General features: G+C 41.6%; 1 protein-coding gene across 1 annotated transcript in view; it reads left to right on the top strand.

Annotated features, from left to right (window-relative positions):
* Positions 1-9,002, top strand: part of FAM171B (family with sequence similarity 171 member B) — a 54,155-nt gene extending 45,153 nt beyond the window's left edge. Inside the window, exons 7-8 of the mRNA XM_075529532.1 lie at positions 4,264-4,381; positions 4,617-9,002. Coding sequence (XP_075385647.1) covers positions 4,264-4,381; positions 4,617-5,958 — 1,460 coding nt within the window. The 3' untranslated portion in view covers positions 5,959-9,002. The remainder of the gene's footprint in view (positions 1-4,263; positions 4,382-4,616) is intronic.
* The last annotated feature ends 9,896 nt before the right edge of the window (positions 9,003-18,898 follow it).

Here is an 18,898-nt window from a genome sequence, read left to right as displayed (position 1 = left end):
GTTAGTCTTCCAGTTGGACAGCCCTGCGCTTTCAGCCACACGTGACCAGCAGAGGTAGTCCCTCTGTGCCAATTTGAACGTCCTGCTTGAGAGGTGCTTTATTCAGAAATCAGAGGGTGGTTGCTTTTGTTATTCATGAAACAAAATAGCATGCAGTCTTGCCAGCTGTCTGGCCTTATCCTAGGCCAGATCTGCGACTATAATGAAATATTGATGAAAAAGAATAATTAATATGTAATTTCATGCTTGAACTTGAAGTGAACTCAAGTGGTTTCATTTTAAATAAAAATAACCAAGGAACATTTGAATTTCATGGAATAAGTAGAAATTCTGCTTCAAAGAATATGTATGGGATTCCCTTTTAGAGTATACATTACACAGCTTCTCCACATCTCGCAAACACATTTGCAGTGTGCTGTACAGGTCAAAAAACTCAAATCCTGCCATCGAGTTGATTCTGACTCATAGCAACCCCATAGTACAGGGTTGAACTGCCCCTGTGAGTTTCCAAGAGCGTAACTGTTAAGGAAGTAGAAAGCCTCATCTTTTTCCTGAGGAGAAGCTGGTGGTTTTGAACTGGAGATGGTAGTTAGTGGGCCCATTCGTGGCCAGTGCACCACCAGGGCTGTGTTTTGTAAGCATATCCCAGTTAAAGGAACATTTTCCTAGAAGTATGAGTAACTTGATTGTAACTCTGGCTTTGCTAGTAGATGCGTGACTTGCAATAGATTTTTTTTTAATCTATGTGAGTCTTTGATTTCTTATTTCTAAATTGGACGTGTTGAATATAACAATCCCTAATGTCCCTAAACATTAAATGGTATTGTAAAATTAAAAATTGGTTCTGAATAATAAGTTAGGGCTACTTTAGTAAAAATGTGGTTAATAAATACTAAATTGTTTTGTATTTTTAATTATATCTAGATGGAATTCTAGAATTTTCTAAAAAACCCCATAAAACAACTATTAACATCATTATTTTTCACACCCAGTGCTGCTTCCCAATTTAGACTAGACAGGAGCATGTACATAGGTATAGGCAAAAGATAAAACTCACAGCACATGGCACCCAGGAATGGGAATAGAGATACCAAAGGGGTATGAGGAAGTGGGGGGAGGTGGGACGGAGGGGTCATCAGTCGCAGTGAATGGCACAGAACCACACACCCCCATCCAGGGGGAAGAACAACAGAAACCAGAGGGGAAAAGAGACAGCGGTCGGTGTGAGATTGAAAATAATAGCACTCTATAATCTATCAGGGGGCCACGAGAGTTGGGGGGTAGAGAGGGAAGGAGGAAGGGGAAAAAAGGAGCTGATCCCAGGGGCTCAATGGAAAGTAAATGTCTAGAAAAGAACGGAATATATACACAAATATGCTGGATACAATTGATGTTTGGATTATAACAAGAGTTGTAAGAGTCCCCAATAAAATGATTTTTAAAAATAGGCTGAAGGTAGAGTTTAACAAATAAGCATTTGTTGGAATTTTTAAACATGTAATTCACATATATGTGAATTAAAATTAATTTTAACCTTTATAACCCCAACGAAGCATACACACACAAATGCGTGCATACACTGCTTTATTGCTAGCATGTATTTACAGTTTGGAAAAAAGTCCAACGTTTCAGCCACCTGTTTCCAAAAGCAAGTTCTGCTGGACTGCTGTAAAGTGCTTATTTTAGCTTTGCTCAACAGAGGAAAGGTGTGCTCTTAGAAAGAGTGGTTGAAGTCCGCTCAGTCATAATCAGACTTACTCAGATGCAGTGCTAAAATGTACTAAGACTTTGCAGATGGAATTAAGAAGCAAGTTAAATTTTTTTAAACTTTGAAGAAATTCCATTTTGTTCAATGTTGTATTTGGGTGTCTATTGGATATTATACACACTTTACTATGAGTCACTATATATAAAAGCTCAATTCTAGAGTGTCTTCTCGCATAACCTTGAATTTTTATTTAACAATAGCAATAGTGTAGTGTGACTAACACTTAGTCCTTATGTTGGAAATATAATATTATTTCCAACATAAATGCCATAAAATATTCTAAGGATTTTATAACTTCATACTGACTTCATGGTCTCAAGAACCATATAAGTACCAGCATGTCTATCATTCTTACTGCTTTACAGACAAGGTAGTAAGGCACAGGGAAATACCCGGAGGGCAGGGTTCCAGTTCACTCTGTCTGTGTGTACATAGCCAGAACGCTTCTCTGAGAAGCAGCCAGCCCACAGGGAAACAGCACCCCAGCCTGTGGGACCACAAGGTGTCGATGGGATCAGGTATCAGGCATCAAAGACCCAGAACAAAAATCATATCATTGTGAATGAGGGAGAGTGCGGAGTGGGGACCCAAAGCCCATCTGTAGGCAACTGGACATCCCCTTACAGAAAGGTCTTGGGGAGGAGACGAGCCAGTCAGGGTGCAGTATTGCACCAATGAAACACACAACTTTCCTCTAGCTCTTAAAAAATTTTTTTTTTAATTTTATTCATTTTATTGGGGGCTCATACAACTCTTTTTTTAGAAAACATTTTATTAGGGGCTCATACAACTCTTACCACAATCCATACATATACAAACATCGATTGTATAAAGCACATCTGTACATTCTTTGCCCTAATCATTTTCTTTCTTTTCTTTTTTTACATTTTATTAGGGGCTCATACAACTCTTATCACAATCCACACATATACATACATCAATTGTATAAAGCACATCTGTACATTCTTTGCCCTAATCACTCTCAAAGCATTTGCTCTCCACTTAAGCCCTCTGCATCAGGTCCTCTTTTTTTTACCCCCTCCCTCCCCACTCCCCACTCCCTCATGAGCCCTTGATAATCCACAGATTATTATCTCTAGCTCTTTCATGCTTCCTTCCCCCACTATTGTGACCCCAATTCTACCTTACAGATCCAGGCTAGACTGGAGCATGTACATGGGTATAGACAGATAAGAACTGAAAACATGGAATCCAGGACAGATAAACCCTTCAGGACCAATATTGAAAGTAGCCATACCCCAGAGGGTAAGGGGAAGGTGTAGTGGGGGAGGAGGAAGCGATCACAATGATCTACATAAAACCCCTTCCCAGGGGGGCAGACAATGGAAAAGTGGGTGAAGGGAGACATAAGATATGAAAAATAATAATTTATAAGTTATCAAGGGTTCATGAGGGAGGGAGGGAGGGTAAGGGAGGACAGGGGGTAAAATGAAGGCTTAGTAACACCAAAGCAGGTTGTTTCAAGATTAGTTGCCCAGTAGTGTGGCATTTTTTTAATGCAGAATCTCAATAGCTTACCCTGATCATTCTAGTGTCTTTACCACCTCTTACTTCAGCCAAGTTTGTCACAACTGTGTGTGTGCACGTGCATGCGTGCATACATGCTCTCATAAGGTGGCAATAGGTTGGCTGTGCCTCAGCTGGCCTCTGCTTATCTGGGCTTGAAGTAGCCTTTTGTTCTTAACCGCAAGCTGAAGAAGTTGCACCTTTTCATCCTTCAAGCCCCCCGTGTTTGGATCCTCGCTATTCCTTCCGTTTCTGCTTGCTTAGGACCACACTTTCAGTCAAGTGTAGCTAACTAATAACAATAAACGCTCATTGCCAATGTTCTGTCTCAGAAGCTCTTCACGCAGAGTGCAAATTAAGGAGAAGTACTTTCTCCCACTTTGTTTTACTAACTGTTTTGTTGCTGCACAATTTGGTTTGCCATTTTTTTCTTAACTCCAGAATTAACGTCCTCACCACCCACTGCCTGGCATTGATGGAAATGCCATGTGTGTGTTAGAGCAGGCAGTGTCTCAGCAGCCACGCAGTGATTTCAGTGTTAATTAACTCTTGTGGCAGTAACAGCCCGATTCTGTGGCTTACAGTAGTAGCAAGCAGTTATGTGTTATTTATATTGCATACATGGTTTTTTTTTGTTCCGTTGGCCTCAGTTTATGAGCTCAGCCTAACATGCATCCTCATTTCCGAACTGAAGGGGTAGGGTGGCCCTTTGAGGTAAGCTACTCACATATCAGAGGGCCAGAGGAGGGAGACTGAGCCAAAGAAGCTTATGTAACATGCTCCCATCGCAAAGCATGCTCATTGATGAAGTCCAAAGTCAGAAGAGGGCGGGAAGGTACACTACCTACAGGGAAACCGAGCAAAGAAGGGGCATGAGCAAACGAAGTCTGTCTCATTTAGGATTGACACTTGATCTAAAATAATGTTTTCTCTTTGTTTCTTCTGTTTGTTTATATTGAACTGGCCAGGTATAAATCAAGACTCCAAGGACATTACTGCCTACCACACAGTGTTTCTTACAGCCATATTAGGAGGAACTGTAGTCATTGTCATTGGGTTTTTTGCTATGCTACTTTGTTATTGCAGGTAAGAACAGTGTTAATCACTATGTATAAATGCAGAACATTATGTAGTGTTTCATGCATATTCTGTGCATTACAGTGTCTGTGTGTGGAAACCGGCTATTTGACCCTTAAAGTGTGTGTTAAAATAAAGAATATATTCTAACATAGCATTATAGCACAATGGAGATAGGTGATGTATTTATTGAGGCTTGGAGATGATAACTTTAAGTATTGTTTTTCTCTTCTTTTGACTCTAGGGGTAAGTGTGGTACCCCCCAGAAAAGGGAAAGAAACACCACAAGGCTCGAGGTCCTCAAGAGAGACCAGACCACCTCAACGACACACATAAACCGTATTAGTTCAGTCAAAGTTGCATTCAAAGCTCAAGACCGGTCGCAGTTCTTCAGCTCCACAAGCGTTTCATGCAGCCCTCAAAAAAAGGACCTGCCGAAGGCAGACGCAGAAGAAAGAGTTTCGATGGTAAAAACTCGGGACAACTTTAAAATCTATAATGAAGATGTTTCATTTCTCTCAGTCCACCAAAATAATTACTCGCGAAGCCCAGCCCATCCTTTGGAGCCCAATATAAGAGCCAAGCAACCTCAACATATCAACAGCCTGTCTCCATCTCTCAGCGATGCTCCAGAGGAACAGAGGTATCTCTCAGGCAAAGAAGAGGTGTATGGGCGGTCCCACCTTCCTGAACAGCTGCTGCACATCTACAGTCAGCCCATTGCCATCCTTCAAACATCTGACCTGTTTTCTCCTGCCGAGCAGGCACACACTGCTAAATCAGCTACTTTGCCCAGAAAGGGACAGATAGTCTATGGCCAGTTGATGGAACCAGTAAACAGAGAGAACTTCACCCAGACTTTGCCGAAGATGCCAATGCATTCTCACGCCCAGCCCCCCGCTGCCAGGGAAGAGAACATGGTCCTCGAAGGTCAGCAGAGTCTGCCATCTCAAACGTCCGATTGGAGCCGCTATTCCACCAGTTTACTAGAATCCGTGTCAGTTCCTGGAACCCTGAATGAAGCGGTTGTAATGACTCCATTTTCGTCAGAGCTTCAAGGCATTTCCGAGCAGACCCTCCTGGAACTGTCCAAAGGAAAGCCCTGCCCTCATCCCAGAGCCTGGTTTGTGTCTCTTGATGGCAAACCGGTTGCCCAAGTGAGGCATTCGTTTATAGACCTGAAAAAGGGCAAGAGAGCGCAGAGCAATGACACCAGTCTGGACTCGGGGGTGGACATGAACGAGCACCACTCCAGTCGAAAGCTGGAGAGGGAGAAAACATTCATCAAAAGCATGCATCCACCGAAGATCCTGTACTTAGAAGACTTAGACCTGAGCAGTAGCGAGAGTGGAACCACGGTGTGCTCCCCCGAGGACCCCGCTTTAAGGCACATCCTAGATGGAGGGAGCGGGGCTGTCATAGAGCACCCTACAGAAGAGGCCCCACGAAGAAAAAGCACTGCTGAAGATTTTGAAGCCAATACATCTCCCAGCAAAAAGAGGGGCCGACCACCGCTAGCCAAAAGAGATAGCAAGACGAACATCTGGAAGAAGCGAGAGGAACGCCCACTAATTCCCCTCAATTAGCACCCCAGTGACCGTGTCTCTCTGCTGTCTATTCAGGCTTCTTGTAAACGGCGGCGTGAACTGCCAAGGAAACGGACAGAGGGCAGTCTCCTGTCCCCTGGACTTGTCGAAAGCAGAGCACATGGTCAAATGATGACATTACAGTAACCAGAGGGAAGGATACTGAGGAATTCTTTTTTTCAGCCTCTTCTTTTCATTGACTTTTGGGGGATGATTTTGAGCTATCCACATTTTCCACACATAAAATAGCCTCAAGGTGTCAGTTATCAGTCTGCCAATTTGGCCCTGTGTTAAGAATAACATAGTAAAATTTGTAAGATTGCTTCCAAAAATGTTACCTTTGCCTGGATGACGCCCCCACCCCCCCACCATGAAACATTTAAAAAATGAAGCCTGGCTTCTTGAGAAAATGTCACCATTAATGTTGTTCTCTGCCTATACTCAAGCGTAACCTGCTAAGTGATATCGACTGATGTCGTTGGGCCAAGCCACACTCTCTTTTCTGTGGAAAGCAGCGTGTGTGTTGAATCAGCCAAGCCAATTGCTCCATGCTGTTCGTAGAAGATAGGCAGGAGCTACTTGTGAAAGAGGATGGGTGCCAGCACTTGGGCTGGTTGGGGAGGAGGGGGTTGTAGCTTCACAGAGTAAGTGGTAAAATGATCATTTGTCACTTCGAAATCTGAAAAATTAAAAGTCTGGTATTCAAGTTGTACTTTACATTCTCCTCTCTCCCCTCTGAACAAAAGTGAGCTTGGTAATGTCGGTGCTGGGGCGGGGCGGCTCTTCACCTGTCTAGGGGGAAATGGCTGCCGGGTGGGGCTGAGTGACAGGTGTACGCTAACGCAAGATGCCTCTTTCTGTTCGCCACACACAAGCCCAGCTGTTCAACGGCTATCGGACTTGCTTTGAAAAGTCTGGTGAGTTTCTTGATACCAAAATTTTTGTAAACTACACCTAGCATCTCCAACCCTAAAATGTTGACCAGAAAAAGTAATGCTTTTTTTCCCCGAGGCTCAAAAGTGCCTTCAAGATAGTACTATTTTCAGATGTTACTCATTTTTCTGTTGACGTTCACATCAGATGTTTGAGAAAAACAGTTCTGATTTTGTTGGGAAAAGACGCTTTTCCAACTCTCTGAAATGTTTACTTTCAAAAGCGCTACTCCCATATTATTTTCATCATTGCTGAGAATTTAGACTGTACACATCTAACCACTGATTTCATTTTAATGTCTTCCTAAAAGTAAAAAGGCTCTTTTAAAAATAAAATTGATTCGTTTTATTTTTCTTTTTATGAAGGCAAAGTGTCGGAAGCAGCCACCCCTTCCGCAGGGGAACAGTGCGGCTCGGTTGCATTATTTCTCATCTCGGGCTGTGTAACATGGGAGCCATAGAGACCCACGCCAGAGGAACAAGTGGGAAGAACAGAAGCAACCACGCTAGCTTTAGTAAAATTCGTAGGTAGGAGCACAATGGAAAACAACTTGTTTCCCTCCGAGGAAGTAGACTTCAGCCATCATCCCTTACACCACCATAACCACTTCTGAAGTATCGAAACTGTCAGATAAGACTTCAACTTTTCTGTATTAATCCAAAGAATTTTAAAACCTAGACACATTGGGGTATATGTTACTCTACTACACATAAGAGAGAAATGTTTTGGGTGATACTTAAGTCTTTTCGATTTTTTTAAAGTAATGACCAACAATTAGTATAAGCTTTTTAATAGTCTTATACAAAAAGATACATTAAGAGTGTCATTATAAAAATGATTTGGAAAAGGTTGAGTTAATTGCTCTGCTGAAGTGCCTTTGATATAGACTTGCTTTATTAGAGGAGTATAATGACATCTTTCTTAAGTGTACATTTTCTTTCTGCTAGCCAAGTTAAACAGATGCGCAGTTTTTAATTCAAAAGATACAGGCCTCGTTTTTCATGTTGGAACAATGAATTTTTGCTTGTCAGTAACATCTCTCGTGTGTGTGTAATTTTTAAAATCTAGTACATATATATTGATAAATTATGTTGGAGTGAAGTTTTAAAATGTACAGTAAAATATCATACCTCTTCCATTTTTAAATATGTTTTTCCCACATTTAAGTAGAAACATTTTATCTTTCAGAAGACACATTCTGACATTCAAGTCTGGCTCTTATTTTATTCATCTTATGTAAGGAAAATGAGCAGGTGTATCCCTACAGCTTTTCTAGAAATCCTTGTTTGATTTCAAACTACAATCTTAACTTCTATACACTGCACATTCTGTTCTCAATTGGGAAGACTAGGCAATTATCCTTTCTAATAATCAAATGTACGTAACTTCTCATTTCTGAGTAGTTCACAAATTTCCTGTTAAAAAGCAGAAGCCATGCACTTTTTCTTATCCCAAGTGATGATAACCCAACAATACTTGGAATATTCTTAAATTTTTAAACCGAAAACATAATTTTTTGCAAAAGTTAACAGATAATTTTGGTCACAAATTGTTAACATTTGTAGATCAATTGTATATACTTTGGCTATATCTTAAGGCAAAGTTATCCCTCAGTTAATGATGGACTCATTTACTAAAGCACAGCTATATGTATTTTTGAATACATATTAGGACCTTGACGTTTATAAAATCCATTTTTTGACATGTCTGCAGTTGTGTAGGGACTGGGCCGTTTGTATGGTAGAGTGTCCACCACGCAGGTCACAGCATTGAGGAGCAAAGGCACCCTTTGCTTTGGGAATCCTTCTCAGGGCACCTTCTCTGTTGGCATCTTCTGGCTTCACGATGTAGTCGGGTTTTAGAGATTGTGAGTCAAATAGTGTCCCTCATGATGCAGCATTCCCAGAAAAGGTGAACCTCAAGAACTACAAATTATTTCGTCAGATAGTTAATTCATTTCCCGTGTGGCAGTACCCTAAAGAATTTTGATCTAATCTGTTCCCATCTCAGATCTAAAGTTGACATTTTGCCCTCATCTCAACGTGTTTGTTTTATATTTTCTCACCAGAGGAATCTCATTGCCGTGTATTTACTATTGAAAACTATAACAATCTGGGAATTTGTAAAATTATTAAAAATTCATAAAGATAATAAAATCTTTAAAAAATAGTTGATGCATTGTTTGATTCGGGTGATTTACAAAACATTCTTGTGTAAATTGTTAATCTAGTAAATATCAGTGTTTTCATCATTATATTCCACATAGTATACCATTTTGTTTGGAATATCCTTTATAGAATGAACTTAATTTTCTCTCCAAAGTTTACAGGTTTACTGTTGGTGCTAGATAACGTGATATGTAAAAGTTATTTCCCATTCAATGAAGAGATGTACTTACTAAAAAATAAAAGAATCCTCATAACACCTAAATGGGGAAATGACACACCATCTCCTCTCTCCAAGGTATAAAAAAAAAATTAGTATGCTTTTTAGACCTAAGGATAAGGGAAGGCGCCCTGGTCTGTGGTGGGTTACACGGTGGGCTGCCAGCCACACCGTCAGTGTGAAACCACCACCTGCTCTACTTGACACAGAGGAGCCTTTTTCCCCAGGCTGTCGATGACCCACGAGGGAGTTCCACCCTGTCCTACAGGGTCACTATGAGGTGGAATTGTCTGGATGACAATAAAGGAGGGTTTCTTTGCCTGAAGATTATGGGATAATACAAAGTCTACGTGCCCTTACCATTTTAGAACTTCTCCCAGAAATATCCAGTGCTGTCGATAGAAAAGTGTTTGTTGTTGCTAGGTCCCATTGAGTTGGTTCTGACTCATAGCAGCCTTGTGCACAGCTGAATGTCAGTTTGCCTGCACGGCCAGACTCATTTTTATGTTCGATCCCATTGTTGCAGCCATCGTGTTAGTCCACCTTTCAAGGTCTTTTTCTTTTTAAAAAATACTTTTATTGGGCGCTCTTACATCTCATATTACAATGCATACATTCTCCAGCATGTGAAGTACAATTGCACATATGCCACCATAATCATTTTCAAAGCATTCTCTTCCCACTTGAGTCCCTGATATCAGCTCCCTGTTTGCTCCCCCTCCCTCCTCTGCCTTTCCACCCTCGTGAACCCTTGATAAGTTATAGATTATTTCCATATCTTACATCATCCTCCGTTGCCCTCACCCACTGTTCCGTTATTCATCACCCTGGAAGGGGGTTATATGTGATTGCTTCCCCTTCTCTCCCCCTTCCCCTAATCCTCCTGTTATCTTTATTCTCATGGGTCCTGAGGGGTTTATCCTGGATTCCCGGTATTGTGGGCTCTTATCTGTAGCAGTGTGCATGTTCTGGTCTAATCCGATATGTAAGGTAGAATTGAGGTCATGATAGTGGGGGAAGGAAGCACCATTCGTGCTATACTGCACTCTTGCTCATTTCTTCCCTGTGACCCCTCTGTGAGGGGATGTCCAGTTTTCTACAGATAGGTCTTTGGTCTCCACTCCATACCCTCCCCCCCATTTACCTTGTGTATGGTTCTGGGTCTTAGATGCTTGATACCTGATCCCATCAACACCTCATGCTCACACAGGCTGGTGTACTTCTTTCATGTGGGCTTTGTTGCTTCTGAGCTAGATAACCACTTGTTTATCTTCAAGCCTTTAAGACCCCAGACACTATATCTTTTGATAGCTGGGCATCATCAGCTTTTTTCATCACTTTGCTTATGCACCCATTTTGTCTTCAGTGATCGTGTTGGCAAGGTGAGCATCACAGATTGCTGGATTGTTAGAACAAACTGTTCTTGTGTTAAGGGAGTACTTACTTGAGTCAAAGCTCAATGTCCATCTGCAACCTTCAATCTTAACATATAGAGATGAGTACATAGTTCTATTCCCCATTGTATATGTACTAACATATATGCATGCCTGTATATTTAGGCCTCTGTAAATGTCCTTTGCCTCCTGGTTCTTTCTTCTATTTCCTTTTACTTTCCTCTTGTCACACCATCATGTTCGGGCTTCATTCAGGTTTACTAATTCCTAGCTGTTACGTTGCCCTTGATTAAGCCCCTCTAGGCATCCTACGACCTTCCTTCCATTGATTATAGTTCACTTGTTCATTTGTCTCCAGGTTGGTTACCGCCCCCCCTGTTCCTTTCTCCCATTTCCCCTTTTTCTGTATCCCCCTGGAACCATGGTACTTTGACTACTCTTTCCTAGTACCACAATTCCAGTGCACTCATTCATCCTCAGTCTAACATAGTTCAGACGCATCAATTGTATTGTGTTCCTCTCTCAGTTCTTGATCATTGTGACAGCTGATGCTGGAAAATGTTAAGCAGTGTTTCCCTCTAGACTCTAACATCCCTGGGCCTTTTTGTAGGTGGATTTCCATGTGCTGATGCACAGTGAGGCAGCTCCATCCGATGAGCATGCGCTTGAAATCCATTCTAGTGTGGCTTTCTGCACAGAAATGCTTTCTGTTACCCTACATTTGTAACGAATACCAAAAGAAACCTTCCTTTTCCACTTGTGTTCTTATATTTTCCCTATATTTTTAGCATTAGATTATTTGGGAACTGTAGACTTTTGTCCACTTTCATAGACGCACAATCGTTCCCAGTATCATGGCTATTTTTCTAAGTATCAAGCTATTTTGACTACTTGTCGATGGTCAAAATATTACAATAATTTTTATCCCCACATTTGTAGCTTCAGTAGATGAAAGTCTATTTCTGTCTGAATAGTTCATATGTTAAGAGAGACATACACTTTTGTTTCCCTTTGATAAAATTTTTCTTAGCTAATCCAAATATTTCCTAGTTTTGAACTTGTACATCTGCTCTGTTATAATATCTGATAATCCCTTAAGAACACCATAATTTCCCACCCGAGGTGTTCTCCCCTCCCCTCCCTCTTCTTCCTCAGGGTGTAGGGATTTCAAAGTTTATATGTGCATGTTGACTGGTTCTAATCCTTGTAGACCTTATTAAAGCCCCAGACTATTGCCGACAATCTGATTCAAAACAAACCAGACAGTAGCTTTTCCAGAAGCCTTTGGACTTATACTGAGCAGCTAAGCTAAAAAAACTTTCATAAATATTATATAGAAGAATCATTATGGCTCTTAAAGCAACTTTAAACAGATATTTCAAAATAATTTTTATTTTATTTATTAAAATAAATAAAATCCCAGAAAATACACCATTGTTTTTTAATATGTTTTAACACTTAAAATCCCTTTTAAAACCAAATAAATTTATTCAGATTAAACTTATCTCTAATATTCATTATTCTGTTATGTGCATATCATTTGAAACCCAGATTTTTAATTCAATCATTGCTGAAAGATCTGTGTATATTTGAAAAAATATATAATCATTAATGTGTTTTTCAGACATTTCCTCATTATTTTTTCATCTAGTGCTTATTACTGATTTTTTTTCAACATGACTTTTCATGATTACATGGGTTATTTACAAAAAAATATACACTCCTACAAATTTGAGTCCTTTTCACTTAAGGTGTTAATGGCAAGGAGATGAGGTTTCAGAATTTAGGGGTGCACCAGTCATTTCCAGAGCATGTTTATATCTTTTTAAAGAAAAAAGCAATTGCTTCTTAGTAGATAAAATTGCACGTAAGTATGTGCAAATGCTTACAAACATACACAAAGCTATCAGAATGAAAATTCTGCTAAATATCTTTCCACATGCTTGTTTCCTAAATACTTGGCTTATCAAAAACTATTTATTGCTACTTGCTTGCCATCACCCCTTTTCATGCGAAATTAGAATTGCCTGTAATGAATGAGCTTAGGAAAAAAAATCGTACTTGATCTACTTGATATTTGATATCTCTTTCTACTTCTTTTAGAAGTTAAGGTAAAATCTTCCACCATGCAGTCATTTCCAACAGCCCCCATGGACTAGGGAAGAACTGCTCGAGAGTTATGGCTGGTTTTTGAGAAGGAGATGATCGGTTCTTTCTTCTGAGACATCTTTGGGTGGATGCAACCCAGCAATCTCTTGGTTAGCATATGTGTGCTTAACCCCCCAGGGATACCATCCTTAGTAAAGCAGCCCCACTAACTGCAAGCTCAGACGTTCAAAACCACCAACAGCTCCTCGGGAGCACGGCAGGGCTTTCTACTTCTGTTAAGAGACATACAGCCTCAGAAACTCATAGGGCAGCTCTACCCTGTCCCATAGGGTGACTCTGAGTTAGCATTGACTCGATGGTGACTTCTGTGCCGGAGTTGAACTCCATAGTAACCCTATAGGACAGAGTGGAATTGCCCTTGGGGGAGTCCAAACATACAGGTCTCCCTCTAGCAGCAGGTGCTTTTGAACTGTTGACATTGCAGTTAACCACCAACATGCCGAACCCACTACACCACCAGGGTTTTTAAGGGAGGAATAAATAGGAAAGAAGAATGATTGGAAACAGAGAACCCAGGAAGGAAGGGGGAAGAGTGTGGTCCTGTTGTGGGGGAATGCAATCGCTGTCATAAACAGCGTGTATATGAATTGTTGAATGGACTTTCACTCAAACCACAGTAAAAAGTGATGAGCTTTTTGCTTGTTTTAAATGAGTTCAGAAGTCCATACTGGGGCCAATGGAATTTTATAAATACCCTGGAACAGGGTAGAACTGCTCCTGTGGGTTTCTGAAGACGAACTCTTTACAGGAGTAGAAAGTTTCATCTTCCTCCAGCTCAGCAGCTGGTAGTTTCGAACTGCTTACCTTGTGGCTGCAGCCCAATGCATACCCCACGGTGCCTCCAGAGCTCCTGATTCCCACTCATAGATGTTAGGTCTTATATACCGTAGTATATAGGGTTTCCTAGGCTTTAAATGATTTTTTTCTCCACATATTTCCACCAAGAAGGGGCTCGTGGGTTTTACACCCCTGCCCTTGTAGTTTGTCCCTCAAGTACCCAACAGCACCTCCTTCATACTTCATGAACATGGAAGAACTTTCTACAAGACTACTACTCATTCAGAATGTTTAAAATCTTCTGTGTCCTGCGCGACCATGCCTTATTGGTGTCACGCACAGAAAGGTATGTTACAACCCTTGGATTGTATCAATAACACAATGAGTGGACACGAAGATGATTAACAATATAATTCAGCTTCCCCTTACCCGGATCCCAAAATACCCACGGCACATTAGTGCTTTCTGAGGGCTGATGTTGTAGGAAGGGGGACTTAAAAATACCAAAATTTGTTTTTCCATTCAGAATCTCAGCCATGTAACTAGATCCCTCCTTGAAGGTAGACCTGTTCCTTGGCTCCTGGATGTGAAGACAAATCTTTTTTTTTCCTTCTTTTTTTTATTTTAACAATTTATTGGGGCTGATACAATTCTTTTCACAGTTCATACATATACATACATCAATTGTATAAAGCACATCTGTACAGTCTTTGCCCTAATCATTTTTTTCTCTTTTCTTCTTTTACATTTTATTAGGGACTCAAACAGCTCTTACCACAATCCATACATATACATACATCAATTGTATAAAGCACATCCATACATTCCCTGCCCCAATCATTCTCAAAGCATTTGCTCTCCACTTAAGCCCCTTGCATCAGGTCCTCTTCCCCCCCCCTCCCTCCCCATTCCCCCCTCCCTCATATGCCCTTGGTAATTTATACATCGTTATTTTGTCATATCTTGCCCTATCCGGAGTCTCCCTTCCCCCCTTCTCTGCTGTCCCTCTCCCAGGGAAGAGGTCACATGTGGATCCTTGTAATCAGTTCCCCCTTTCCAACCCACTCACCCTCCACTCTCCCAGCATCGTCCCTCACACCCTTGGTCCTGAAGGTATCATCCACCCTGGATTCCCTGTACCTCCAACCCTCATATGTACCAGTGTACAGCCTCTGTCCTATCCAGCCCTGCAAGGTAGAATTCGGATCATGGTAGTTGGGGGGAGGAAGCATCCAGGATCTGGGGGAAAGCTGTGTTCTTCATCGATACTACCTCACACCCTAATTAACCCATCTCCTCTCCTAAACCCCTCTATGAGGGGATCTCCATTGGCCGACACTTGGGCCTTGGGTCTCCACTCTGCACTTCCCCCTTCATTTAATATGATATATATATACATATATACACATACATATATATATACACATACATACACACACTTATATCTTTTTTTTTTGCATGATGCCTTATACCTGGTCCCTTGGGCACCTCGTGATCGCACTGGCCGGTGTGCTTCTTCCATGTGGGCTTATTTGCTTCTGAGCTAGATGGCCGCTTGTTCACCTTCAAGCCTTTAAGACCCCAGACATTATCTCTTTTGATAGCCGGGCACCATCAGCTTTCTTCACCACATTTGCTTATGCACCCATTTGTCTTCAGCGATCCTATCATGGAGGTGTGCAGTCAATGATATGATTTTTTGTTCTTTGATGCCTGGTGAAGACAAATCTTATAGGGCATTTATTCTCCCCAGTGTACACCCGCTTTTGTGTCTAAAAATGCTCTTTTTATACCTCAAAAGTGAATAGCTTCCAGTTCCACTATATATTGGTATGGTCTCATTAACATAACGAAGAAAACACCTATTTTTTCTTTCTCTTAAAATGTATCTTATTATGTTTTGTATTAAAGTTTACATGAGAGTTTCTTATTTAACAATTTCTATTTTTATCATTTTATTGGGGGCTCATACAGCTCTTATCACAATCCATACACACATGCCTTGTGTCAAGCACATTTGTACATGTGTTGCCATCATTGTTTTCAAAACATTTTCTTTCTACTTGAGCCCTTGGTATCAGCTCCTCATTTTCCCTTCCCTTTCCCACCCTCCCTCCCCCACGAATCCTTGATAATTGATAAATTATTATTTTTTCATGTCTTACACTCCCTTCACCCACTATTCTGTTGTCAATTCCCCTGGGAGTGGGTTATGTGTAGATCATTGTGAGACTCCCCCATTCTCCCTCTAGCCTTCCCCTTCCCCTCCTAGTATTGCTACTCTCATTATTGGTCCTGATGGGTTTATCTGTCCTGGATTCCCTATGTTTCCAGCTCTTACTTGTGCTAGTGTACATGTTCTGGTCTAGCCGGATTTGTAAGCTAGAATTGGGGTCATGAGAGTGGGGCAGAGGAAGCTTTAAAGAACTAGAAGAAAGCTATATGTTTCATTGGTACCATACTGCACCATGACTGGCTCATCTCTTCCTTGTGACCCTCTGTAAGGGGATGCCCAATTGTCTACAGGTGGGCTTTGGGTCTCCACTTCACTCTCCACCTTATTCACATTGACATAATTTTTTGTTCTGGGTTTTTTGATGCCTGATATCTGTTCCCACTGACACCTCATGATCACACAGGCTGGTGTGCTTCTTCCATGTGGGCTTTGTTGCTTCTCAGAATGTTGCTTGTTTAATTTCAAGCCTTTAAGACCCCAGACACTATATCTTTTTTTGAAATTCATTTTATTAGGGGCTCATACAACTCTTATCATAATCCATGCATATATCAATTGCATAAAGCACAGTTGTACATTCATTGCTTCATCATTCTCAAAACATTTGCTCTCCACCTAAGGCCCTGGCATCAGCTCCTCATTTTTTCCCCTCCCTCCCAGCTCTGCCCTCCCTCATGAACTCTTGATAATTTATAAATTGTTATTTTGTCATATCTTTCCCTGTCTGACGACTCCCTTCACCCACATTTCTGTTGTCCATCCACCCAGGGAGGAGGTCACATGTAGATCCTTGTAATCAGTTCCCCCTTTCCAACCCACCCTCTGTCTACCCTCCTAGTATCTCCACTCACACCACTGGTCCTGAAGGGATCATCCGCCCTGGATTCCCTGTGTTTCCAGTTCCTATCTGTACCAGTGTACATCCTCTGGTCTAGCCAGATTTGTAAGGTAGAATTGGGATCATGATAGTGGGGGAGGGAAGCATTAAGGAACAAGAGAAAAGTTGTATGTTTCATCGTTGCCACATCACACCCTGACTGGCTCATCTCCTCCCCGAGACCCTTCTATAAGGGAATGTCCAGTGGTCAACACATGGACTTTGGGTCTCCACTCCACACTACCCACCTCATTCACTATGATAAGATTTTTTGTTCTGATGATGCCTTATACCTGATCCCTTCGACACCTCGTTATCGCACAGGCTGGTGTGCTTCTTCTATGTGGGCTTTGTTGCTTCTGAGCTAGATGGCCTCTTGTTTGCCTTCAAGCCTTTAAGACCCCAGACACTGTATCTTTTGATAGCCGGGCACCAACAGCTTTCTTCACCACATTTGCTTATTTACCTGCTTTGTCTTCAGCAGTTGTGTCGGGAAGGTGAATATCATAGAATGCCAGTTTAATAGAACAAAGCATTCTTGCATTAAGGGAGTACTTGAGTGGGGAGGCCCAGTGTCCTTCTGCTACCTTAATACTAAATATATGCACATAGATCTATTTCCCCATCCTCATATATAAATATATTTGTATATGTACATGCCTTTATTTAGACCTCTATAAATACCCTTTGTCTCCTAGCTCTTTCCTCAATTTTCTTTGACTTTCCTCCTGTCCCACTATCATGCTCAGTCCCCATTGTTTCAGCAATTCTTCTTGGTTACATTATCCTTGATCATGCCCTACCAGGCCTCCCACACCATCCTCACCACTGATTTGGATCACTTGTTATTCCCTTGTCCCTGGGTTTGTTAACACTACCTTTCCCCCCACTTCCCCCTCTCCCATGTCCCCCCAGAACTGTCGGTTCCATTGTTTTCTCCTCTAGATAGTTCATCCAGCCTATCTTATTTAGACAGACCTGCGGAGATAATAACATGCACAAAAATAAAACAGAGCAGAGCAAAACCAAGCAACAATATACACAAAATAACAACAACAAACCAATGACAAAACAAAACACATCAAGAAAGAAAAACTTGTAGTTAGTTCAAGGATCGTTTGTTGATCTTTAGGAGTGTTTTCCAGTCCAGTCTGTTGGGGCACCATGCCCTGGCCCCAATGTCCACCTTCTGCTTTCCCTGGGGACCTCGCTGCTCCATTCTCTTGCAGTTCTGTTGCACCCCTTAGCGCCTTGCCTCTGTGTGGTGGGATCAGATCGGGCGCAATTTCCACACTGTGCCTCCAGTGCTGTCCCCTGTAGGGCTATGGGTCAGTGACATGTCATGTCTCATAGTGGGACCGGCCATGTGGTCCTTTCTGTGGAGTGGTTGCTCTAAGTGGGAACATTGTCCTCAAGGTCTGGTGGGCCAGGATGTGCTCCACTCTCTCCTCCTCCCCTTTCATCTGCTCCTGTGTGCTCTGATTAGATATGTCCTTCTCCTGGAGCTGCAGATTCAGTGCCGTCCTTTGAAATAAATTTTTCTGCGGGGAGAGGCAGACAGACCCTATATCTTTTGATCGCTGGGCACCGTCAGCTTTCTTCACCATATTTGCTTATGCACCCATTTTGTCTTCAGCGATCAGAGAACACCTATTTCTCAACGGGAATACGTGCACAGAATAAAGGATCAGCATCTCAATATCTATATTGTGAGGACACAATTTGCACCATCACATTTGGTTGTTAGCTCTCAGTGAGTCAGCCCCCAACTAATGGCAACTGCTTGTGTTGAAGAGGAGAACTGCTAACCTGTGACACGCTGTTGTTTAAAGGCTGCAACCTTTACAGAAACAGTTTGCCAGACCTTTCATCTGAGTGAGTTTAAACCGATCACCTTTTAGGCTAGCAGTCAACCAGACTCTTCCGTAACACATGCAGAAAGACCACTAGCTTACAAAAGAAATTGTTTTCCTGATTTGAGGTTCCTTTCCAAGAGAAAAAGAAGGTATGCCTTCCATGGACTAATATTTATAGCAGAAAAAACCTTCACACATGCTGGGAATTTATAATAGATTTCCCACTGCAACCAACATTTTGTAAAGGGAAAAGAAACACAATAACAATATAACAATATAACTAATTTTATAATTCAACTAATCCTTGGAAAGA

Source organism: Tenrec ecaudatus, chromosome 13 (assembly GCF_050624435.1).
Source record: "Tenrec ecaudatus isolate mTenEca1 chromosome 13, mTenEca1.hap1, whole genome shotgun sequence".
In the NCBI taxonomy this organism is placed as follows: Eukaryota; Metazoa; Chordata; class Mammalia; order Afrosoricida; family Tenrecidae; genus Tenrec; species Tenrec ecaudatus.
The sequence above is the reverse complement of the archived record's forward strand: the minus strand, read 5'-3'. Positions and strand labels throughout refer to the sequence as shown.